At 44.1% G+C, this 11026-nt stretch overlaps 1 protein-coding gene across 3 annotated transcripts in view; it reads right to left on the reverse strand.

Annotated features, from left to right (window-relative positions):
- Nucleotides 1-10263, reverse strand: part of LOC109918085 (carbohydrate sulfotransferase 9-like) — a 71119-nt gene extending 60856 nt beyond the window's left edge. Inside the window, exons 1-3 of one of the 3 annotated variants that reach the window (XM_048596241.1) lie at nt 10230-10263; nt 9864-10092; nt 809-1008 (exon numbers count right to left, since the gene is read on the reverse strand). In XM_048596241.1, coding sequence (XP_048452198.1) covers nt 809-971 — 163 coding nt within the window. In that variant the 5' untranslated portion in view covers nt 972-1008; nt 9864-10092; nt 10230-10263. Of the gene's footprint in view, nt 1-808; nt 1009-9855; nt 10093-10229 lie in introns of all 3 variants that reach the window. The other 2 variants (XM_048596240.1, XM_048596239.1) reach the window with 2 other exon arrangements.
- Nucleotides 10264-11026: the final 763 nt, after the last annotated feature.

Consider the following 11026-nt stretch of genomic DNA (forward strand, 5'->3'; position numbering starts at 1 on the left):
TCTCACACATACACACTTACACAGAAATATTCTCTCACACACACACATTCCCACATGTGTGCGCACACACACATTTACACACAAACACATTCTCTCACACACACACATTTACACACACACAAAAACATTCACACACACACACTCACACACACACACAGACACACATTCTCACACACACTTACACACAAATATTTTCACACACACACACACACACATTCTCACACACGCACCCATGCACGCACATGCATCCCCTGCACCCATATCAACCCAACAAAGTAGACAACAGCCATCTCAAGTTCATTTCTCAGGTTAATGTCATGACCAACCAGAGTTAAGATGCCTGGTTTAAATTTAAACAAAGCTTGTTCATTTATTAAGTAACTGGTGCAGTCACCATGGAAACAATCAGAGACCACTTGCCAACCTATTAGCACTATCTTCTCAGACAGTACACAATAATCACCCAAAATGTTGGTATTCTTGTGAATTGTCCCTAATGAATGCAAGACAGAAATATTTCAACTAAACTTGTCAATCTTTTAGCAATCATCAACGTAGGCATTTAATTACCGGCAGAAAACTGATTACATTAACAGTTTTTAAAATTCATTCACGGGATGAGGGTGTTGCTGGCCAGGCAGCATTTATTGCCCATCCCTAATTGCCCAGAGGGCAGTTAAGAGTTGCCCACATATTAATGGGGTTCAGCTGCTAAAACATTTCTAAACATGAGAGTCCCTTCCTCACCAAGTCTAGTCGCACCTTCTGTCAAAATGAGGTGAAAAAAACCAAAGCATCTTTGACTCACCTATCGGCTGTTCTTCAATCCACACGTGGAAGTAAATGATTAGTAACAGCCCAGCCACTCCAAATGACAAAATGGACAAAAAGAGACGTCTCAGGTTCATGTCTTTAGCTGAGCCTTTATAGCAGCATCTTCCTCGTGGCATACTCTTCACACATTGTGACATTTCATCTTCACACGTTCATATTTCCTCCTTGGACAGCCTGAGGGAATAGATACATCAGTGGTTATTAAAACCTGTCCACCCATCTCCAAGGCACAAGTCAGGAGTGTGATGGAATACTCCCCACTTGCCTGGATGGGTGCAGCCCCAACAACACTCAAGAAGCTTGACACCATCCAGGACAAAGCAGCCGCTTGATTGGTATCACATCCACAAGCATCCACTCCCTCCACCACCGACGCTCAGTAACAGCAGTGTATACTATCTACAAGATGCACTGCAGAAATTCACCAAAGATCCTCAGACAGCACCTTCCAAACCCACAACCACTTCCATCTAGATACAGATACATGGGAACGCCACCCCCTGCAAGTTCCCCTCCACTCACCACCCTGACTTGGAAATATATCGCCGTTCCTTCACTGTCACTGGGTCAAAATCCTGGAATTCCCTCCCTAAGGGCATTGTGGGTCAACCCACAGCACATGGACTGCAGTGGTTCAAGAAGGCAGCTCACCACCACCTTCTCAAGGGGCAATTAGGGACGGGGCAATAAATGCTGGGCCCAGGCAGCGACACCTACGTTCCATGAGTAAATTTTTTTTTAAAATGCCATGTATTTGCGTAAGGAGCGTTTATCTAGGCCACATACTCTAAACAGTCCTACTGTTCTCAGCGTGGAGTTCTTGCTGTTGAAGGTAGACAGAAATGAGGCGGTCAGTCTCAGGATGTCCAGGGAGAGGAATTCTCCCTTGGATGCCAGCCAAAGCCAAGAGAAAAACTCTTTCTATCCTTTCACACACGAAGAATCTCATTTTTCTCATCATCAAAAACATGGTGGCACAGTGGTTAGCACTGCTGCCTCACAGCACCAGGGACCCAGGTTCGATTCTAGCCTCGGGTGTCTGTCTGTGTGGAGTTTGCACATTCTCCCTGTGTCTGCGTGGGTTTCCTCCGGGTGCTCCGGTTTCCTCCCACAGTCCAAAGATGTGTAGGTTAGGTGGATTGGCCGTGCTAAATTGCCCATAGTGTTCAGGGATGTGTAGCTTAGGTGGGTTATGGGGGATGGGTCTGGGTGGGATGCACTGAGGTTTGGTGTGGACTTGTTGGGCCGAAGGGCCTGTTTCCACACTGTAGGGATTCTAAATATTGCCTTCAAGAGGAACAGCAATTAAACCATGCCTCTTGCTCCATTTCACTCCCGTTTCGTTGCAAAAATCAGATTACTGCAATCACAATGCTGTGTTCTATTCCTGCTACTGATTAATTATTTCAAAGCACTCTGACAATATTATGTTACCAGTCATTTCACGTGATAAAGGCTGCCCTTGTAATTTATTTTCCATTACCATCATTAGAGAATAGCTTCTGTTTCACTTAAAAGGGCACAGTGCTCCATATCAACTATCGCTGTTTGTAATGCCGTATTTAGCTGGAGTACTGCACTGAGCCTCACTAACCAGTATCACACACCTCCCCCTCTCTTCTCAAACACATGCACACACACCACATTCACTTACCTGAGCTGTTCCGACCGCTCATCCAGCTCTCACAGCTAACTGCTGTTACATTAGTTCAGGATTTATCCACCTTCACCCTGAGCCCCCACCTGGTGAGATCTGAAACTCAGTTATTAATTTCAAAAAACAGACCCGAACCAAACTGAGTGATGTTCCAGGCATGTGGATCAGGAGGATGGGTAGGCCATTCCGCCTGTCGAGCCTGCTCCCATCTTCCAGGAGATCATGGTTGCTCCAACATTAACCTCGGCCACACATTCTCATCTACTCCCGAAAGCCTTTCACCCCTTGCTGAATCAGAATTTATCCTCCTCCAGGGCCCCAAAGTTTCCCTGGCATTTCGGGAAATACAATTGTTTACAGACACCAGCTGCCTGCCTTTTTGATTGTGGTTATATACAGGTTATTTTACATATATATTTTTGGTTATATATTATTGGGTAAAAACCTCAGCCCCATGCTCCTGATCTTAGTCCTCCCTGAATGGGCTGACACTAGGTGTGTCTACTCCTGAACCTGGTCAGGGTGACCACTAACAACTTCAGGAAGCAAACGTGCCTTGAATGAATATCCTTTCAGATGCTACAGCCGTTCCTACGGAACGTGCAGATTCCACGGACATAACACTGCGTTGTTATCCTGCATGGGTTGTACCTGCCATGGGATCTCCAAGTAGTGGGTGTCTGTACTACACTCTTGAGGCTGTTCTATCCAGCTAGACTGCTCCTTCTCTCGGTCTGCTTCATCTGTGTCGAAATGTGTCTCAGAGGAACTCTCCCTCACTCTCGGTAACTAGTGTGAGCTCTCTGTTCACATTCAGAAATCCTGATTACAGATCTGTCCTCCTCCTCGTTGACTCCTGACAGCATGTGATTGTTTGTGACAGAGGTGCATCATCTTCACCATTAACATGTTGATTTCCCTTCATGCTACAAGGAGGTAGTTGAGTGTAGTTACCTGCCTTTTTCTGTCATTTTTGTGTTTGTGACTGGGTGGCCCTGCAGAGTGTATCGCTTCACATTCAGCCACATTGTACTGCATCTGCTGTGTCTTTGCCCACTCACTCAACTTGTCTCAATTGCCTTGAAGCCTCCTTGCATCCTCCACAAAACTCTTAATCCCACCCAATTTTGTGCCATCAGCCAACTTGGGAATGTTGTATTTGGTTCCTTCATCCAGGTGGTTGTTATAGATTGGGAATAGTTGGGGTCAAAGCATTGATCCTTGAGGTACCCCACCAGCCACTGCAAGTAATTTGGAAAAAGATCCATTTAGTTCCATTCTCTGCTTCCTGTCTGTTGACTAATTCTCAATCCATACTAATGTATTATCCCCAATCCCACATGCTTTAATTTTGCTCAGTGGCCTCTTATGAGGGACCTTATCAAAAGCCTTCTCAGATACACCACATCCATTGGTTCTCCCTCATCTATTCAACTTGGTACATCCTCAAAAAAGTCCACATGATACTTGATAAGCAGAATTTGCCTTTCATAAGCCTATGCTGGCTCTGTCTAATCCCATTAATGCTTTCCAAACGTTCAGTTATCACATCTTTTATAAAAGTATATTCCCCACCACTGATGTTAGGGTAACTGGTTTTGAAACTCTCTCCGGCCTTTATTAAATAATGGGGTTACATTTGCCATCCTCCAATCTATAGGAGCTGCTCCAGAGTCTACAGAACTCTCAGAGATGGCGATTTCCAGGGACACTTCCTTGAATACTTTGGGATGTAAGGTGGGATGCTGAATATAGCATGGTGGCCTGGTCAAAAAGGAGGATGCTTAAAGACGGATATTCAAATCTATGAAATCAGGTAGCTAAATCTATCATGCAGCAACTTAAGTGTAAATGATGAAGCAATGATAAGAACAGAACAGTAGGACTGAGTTAACCACAATGTTCATTAGACCTAAACTATCCATTTCTGGAATCCATATGAGCAGGATGAGGGAATTAGTGGCAATATCACTGGACTTGCATCCAGATGCTTTGAGGACAATGGTTCTAATCCCACCTCAGGAGCGGCATGGTGGCTCAGTGGTTAGTCCTGCTGCCTCACAGTGCCATGGAGCTGGCTTCAATTTGAGCCTTGAATGTCTGTGTGGGGTTTGCACATTCTCCCTGTGTCTGCATGGGTTTCCTGCGGGTTCTCCGGTTTCCTCCCACAGTCCAAAGATCTGTAGGTTAGGTGGATTGGCCAGGGAAAATTGCCCGTAGTGTCCAGGGATGTGAAGGCTGGGTGGATTAACCATTGGCCATGCAGGGATAGGGTGTGGGGGTGGGGGTGGTGTTGGAAATGTGTCTGGGTGGGATATTCTTTGGAGGGGCAGTGTGGACTCAATGGGCCGAATAGCCTGCTTCCACATTGTAGGGGTCTATGATTCTAGGTAAATTCAACTAATTAATAAAAGGAATTGAAAGCTCACCTCAGGAATGAAACTACCATCAATTATCATAAAAACCCCTCTGGTTCTCTTTAGAGAATGAAGTCAGCCATCGTTGACTTGATAGAGGTGTACAAAATGATCAGAGGTATAGATAAAGTAGACAGCCAGAGACCTTTTCCTAGGGTGGAGGTAGCTATTACGAGGGGGCATAGTTTTAAAGTGAGTGGAGGTAGATATTGGGGAGACGTCAGAGGTAGGTTCTTTACTCAGAGAGTGGAAGGGGCATGGAATGCATTGCCAGAGAGGGTAGTGGAGTTGGCCTCATTAGGGGCATTTAAGCGGCTATTAGATAGACGTATGGATGATAGTATAATGTAGGGGTGGAGGTTAGATAGACCTTAGGTTTAGGGTAAAAGTTCGGCACAACATCATGGGCCGAAGGGCCTGTACTGTGCTGTACTGCTCTATGTTCTATGTTCTTACCTGGTCTAGCCTACATGTAACTCCAGGCCCACAGCAATGTGTCTGACTTTTAACTGGCCTCTCTAAACGTCTAAGTGAGACACTCAGTTACGCTGAACTGTTCTGCAAACAGCCTGCAGTTATTAGCCCCCATGCAGCAAATATTGATTGGTCTTGCCAACAATTCATAACAGAAGAACTGAAAAAGTCAAATTAATTACTTGAAAAGCAAGATCCTGTGCCAGCAGTGAAATGGAAAATGCTGGAAATAGTTGAGGAGAGAGAAACAGAGTTAACATTTCAGGTCGGGTATTTTTAGCATTTTCTGTTTTCATTCCAATCTATTATCTCTGTTCTATTTTATCAGCTGGGGAGGTTTTGATCTATGGAGACCCCTTATAATGGTTTAAAAGTCTCCTGGGCAGAATGAGTGGGACAATGCTGTTTATAGCTTATTATCACAGCAATTTTGGCTTTAATTTTGGCCGATGATAAATTTCTCAGTTAAATATCCATCAACATTCAAAGAACACATGCAGCTCTGCTAAAACTGCAAATTAAGCACTCTATTTACTCAACACACATCTTTACCAGTCTAGACGATGAGAAAGGAATCAAGACCAATTCACTGAACCAATTTACTTTGTTTGGAATCGGATTTAATTTCAAGGCAAAACAAAAGGTTGGCGGGAGCCTGAATATCAGCATTGCCCTGAGAATCCAGCTGGAGCTCTTGTGACAGCAAACCATCAGCAGACATACTGAACCTGTGACAGGAACATGTGCACAGAGACTTTGATTGTGAGCAGCCTGCTACATTGCATTGGGTGACAAGAAGGCACTCACTTACTTCCCAGGGACCACAGGCATTTTAGAAGCATTTGCAGGCAGATAATCAACCTGCCTGACTACATTATAAACACATCTTGTGTGACTGTCAAGTTCTGGAGTAGGACTTGAACCATACAATGATCAGGCTCAGAGGTAGGTAGTTGTCCATTTTACCACAGCTAAAAGTAGATAAAAACAGAAGAATACAAGAAATAGGATTTACGGTTTTTAACCATCATCTTACATTTGCTTCACAAGCTTGCTGTGCTCAGATTAGGAATGAAATTGCCCACACCACAACAGTGATTGCAGTTCTATGTGCTACACTGGCTGGAAAATGCTTTGGATATGCCTGGGGAGATGATGACTTAATGGTATTACTGCTAGCCTACTGATTCAGAGACCCACGTAATGTTCCAAATTGCACCATAGCAGATGGTAGAGTTTGAAATCAGTAAAACTCTGGAATTAAGAACCTAATGATTACTGTGATACCATGGTCAGTTGACAGAGAGAAACCTCATCTGGTTCACTAATGCTCTTTAAGGAAGGAAACTGCCATCCTTACTTGGTCTGGCCTCCATGTGACTCCAGACCCACAGCAAGGGCGTAGCATGGTGGCTCAGTGGTTAGCACTGCTGCCTCACAGCGCCAGGGACCCGGGCTCGATTCTTACCCTCGGGCGACTGTCTGTGTGGAGTTTGCACATTCTCCCTGTATCTGCGTGGGTTTCCTCCGGGTGCTCCGGTTTCCTCCCACAGTCTAAAGACGCGCAGGTTAGGGAGGATTGGCCATGCTAAATGCCCATAGGGTCCAGGGATGTGTAGGTTAAGTGGTTTAGCCATGGGAAATGCAAGGTTACAGGGATGCAGGCTTGGTCTGGGTAGAATGCCCTTTAGAGGGTTAGTGTGGGCTTGATGAGCCGAATAGCCACACTGTTGGGATTCTATGAAAGTGGCCATGAATGAAACTCTGTTTAAAGGAAATTAGGGATCGACAAGCAATGCTGATGCCCACATCTCATGTTAGAATAAAGGGAAAATATATTGAACGCCATTCAAAAGTGCTTCATTACCTGTAAAACAGTTTGGAAAATTCTGAGGTAGTGAGAGATGTCAAAGAAATGCAGATCTTCTTTTGACAATGTACATTGGCTCAATTCTGGGAGCCTGGTCATAAGGCAGTACCACCTCAAGTTGTGTATGTGACCCCTGCACATAGACATTGGTGCCTTTGTCATAGAACCTTCTGGAGTTTGTATAACTTCGATCACAGAATTAATGAGATAAGAGATCTCAGAGGATAAGGGGGCACTGGAGGAGCTTACAGAGATAAGGACGTGGGTAAAGCCTTGGAGGGTTTTAAAAGCAAGAGTGTGAATTTTTAAAACTGAGACTTTGCCAGGCGATGAAAAGATTTGTTACAGGCTTATTGCTTAAAGTGACATCATTTTCATGAGAAATTAATGGCCAAATCACTTTTGGAAAAACAAAAAGGACACAACATTGTAATTAATATTGAAACACATTAGTTGCACAGGATCATCTCATGGTGAAAATATGCAAGACAATTTTGTTTTTCCACTCATCAACCAAAACTGAAAAGTTACAAATTTATTTTCACAAAGTCTTTTTTCTATTTTCTCAATTCCTTGCAATGCGCACCTGTGGGTTTACAATCTGGATAGACCCTATTTCAGTGGCCGATTAATGAACACAGGAACATAGGAGCAGGACTAGGCCAGTAAACCCCTCAACTCTGCTTGGCCAATCTAGATCATGGCTGATCATCTATCTCAATGCCATATTTCCAAGCTATGCCACGCACCTTGGTGTCATTAGCAACCACATCTCTACCATTCTCATCTTGAATGACTGAGCTCCCACAGTACCAAAGATTGACCACCTTCTCAGCGAAGAGGTTATGTCATTTTTATTTATTCGTTTATGGGATGTGGACGTTGCTGTCTGGGCCAGCGCTTATTGCCTGTCCCTAGTTGCCCCTTGAGAAGAAAGTGGTGAACTGCCTTCTTGAAGGAATCACGATATTTTTCCAAAGTCAGGATGATGAGTGGCTTGGAGAGCAACTTGCAGGTTCACTCCCTCATGATGATGCTCAGTAGCAGCAGTGTGTATCATCTACAAGATGCTCTGCAGAAATTCACTTAAACAGTACCTTCCAAACCCATGACCACTTCCACTTAGAATGACAAGGGCAGCAGATACATGGGAACGCCACCCCCTGCAAGTTCCACTCCAAGCCACTCACCATCCTGAGTTGGAAAGATATCGCCGTTCCTTCACTGCTGCTGGGTCACAATCCTGGAATTCCCTCCCTAAGGGCATTATGGGTCTACCTACAGAACATGGACTGTAGCGGTTCAAGAAGGCAGCTCACCATCACCTTCTCAAAGGGCAAATAGGGATGGGTAATAAATGCTGGCCCAGGCAGTGATGTCTTTGTCCCATGAGTGAATAAAAAAATCAGCTTCTTCTCCCATCATTAGTTCCCCGTTGTCACCTCAAGAAAATGTTGGCCCCATATTTTTAGTTATTGTGTTTTCCAGCATTCTCATTTCATGTTCACATTTTATGGAGTCAGTATCATCACATTTACACCAGCAAACCCACAGCTCCCTGCCCCACCAATACCCACTATGGAGACATGCCCTAAATTTAATCAACATAGAGAGAAAAAGGAGATAGAAATAAAGACACATACACACACTCACTCTCTCACATACAGACACACACACACACTCACACACACAAATAAACGCACACACTCAGACACACACACATACACAGATTCACAAACACACAGACACACACACATACACAGATACACAAACATACTCAGACACACAGATACACACACATAAACAGAGACACAAACACACACTCAGACACACAGATACACACACATAAACAGATACACAGACACACACACAGGTACACAGATACACACACATACACAGATACACCCACACAGATATACACACTCACATTAGCACATGCACACACACACATACACCACACATGCGCTCACACACAGATATACACACAAGCACAGACACACACACATGCACACACACACAAACACATACATACACAGATACACACACAGATACGTACACAGATACCTACATACATAGATACACACACATACACAGATGCACAAACACACACACACATAGTTACACACACGGATATACACACACACATGCATACATGTGCACACACACATATATACACGCACAGATAAACAAGCACAGATACACACAGACACACACAGATACACATATATTCAGATACATGCACACATACACGGATACACACACACACACAGATACAAACACACACATGCACACACAGACACACAGAAGAGAACAGTTAAAATACTTTATCACCACACCACAAAGTATCAGGCAGAAAGGTGGGTGCCCTAAGGCAGGCTGCCACTTCCAGGTAGGATTGTAAGCCCTTGCAGATTCCAACTTTCAGAGCAACCTTTTGCAAACAGTGAACCATTATGTAAAATATAAAACACACAGTGCCTACGCAGTTGCTGAAACTCTCCAGAGCTCCTACACTCAACAGGCTCTTTGTAAATTCCCAGGTTCTGCAGGATCTTTAAAAGCAAGATAAGCTGACATTTTCTTTTTGAGAAAAAAAAACTCACCTACTCACAGAGAACGATTCTCGCTCTCTTTCTGCAGCGAGTGGAGCTTTGCAGATGATGCACGAGTGAACACATTCCTTTCCCTGAGAAGTAATAGCCTGAAATCTTTTCCCATGTTACTGTTTTCCCTCTCTGTCTGCCTCAGCCTTGGCACCTCTCTGGAATTGGGAGAATACTGGAGCACTCTCCTTCCGCTCCAAACACACAGAGGATCATCTCTGGTGTGTGTGCGCGCGTCTGCATGTGAAAAGAGAGAGAGAGAGAGATTAAAACAGCTTGTTCCAATGCCCTGCCCCAAATTTAGCATCTGGTGTAAAACAGTCAGCGCGATCAGTCACTCCCACGTTGTGTGTTCAGTGACAACAGTAACCCACTTTGATAAATCCATCCAACCCGGTAAACGGCAGAGAACTTTGCTAAATTGCAGCAGAAGTTAGCTCTCCACCCACCACCGCCCCTTGCATTAGATTTGACAGGCATTTCTTTGCTGAGAAGGAAGTTCTATACGAGAGTGAAATACGTCCATAGGAAGAGATGAAGAGATTACATCTAAAACTGTTTCATCCCTAGTGCAAATCAACTGCTCTCAAAGGCTGGAATTACAAACTCCAACAATAAATGGGTCAACTCAGTCTCATCTTTTTGAGTTTGAGTTAACCAAACAGTTTTTATTAACAGCAAATCGCTAATTTTGATACAAGGCTGCAATGAAATGAGCGATTTGATGTTCTCATCAAAAGTTTCCATTGGGGCATTTCAGATCTGGATTTGAATAGTTTTATTCACACTACCCTTCACTGACCATCAGTTTGATGTAAATGCAATATTTATACTGAAGATATAGTCAAGCAATTAGTCAGGCAAAAAAACATTTTATTGCAATCTGGTTGAGGTATAAGAGTAACAAAGTCTTGCTTCAGTTATATCTGTCACACTCACACAGACACACACGCTCACACTCTCTCCCCCATGCTCACACACGCACACACACGTGCATAGACACACACTCTCTCTTACACACACACACTCACAAAGATACACACACAAACACACGCATATAAATGCACATACACACCCCTTTCTCTCTCTCACACACACACACACACACACACGGAAGGTGCTGCCTGAGAGGGTACTAGGGGCAGGTACTCTCACAACATTTAGGAAGCAT

Source organism: Rhincodon typus, chromosome 4, assembly GCF_021869965.1.
Source record: "Rhincodon typus isolate 14 chromosome 4, sRhiTyp1.1, whole genome shotgun sequence".
NCBI classification, from domain to species: Eukaryota; Metazoa; Chordata; class Chondrichthyes; order Orectolobiformes; family Rhincodontidae; genus Rhincodon; species Rhincodon typus.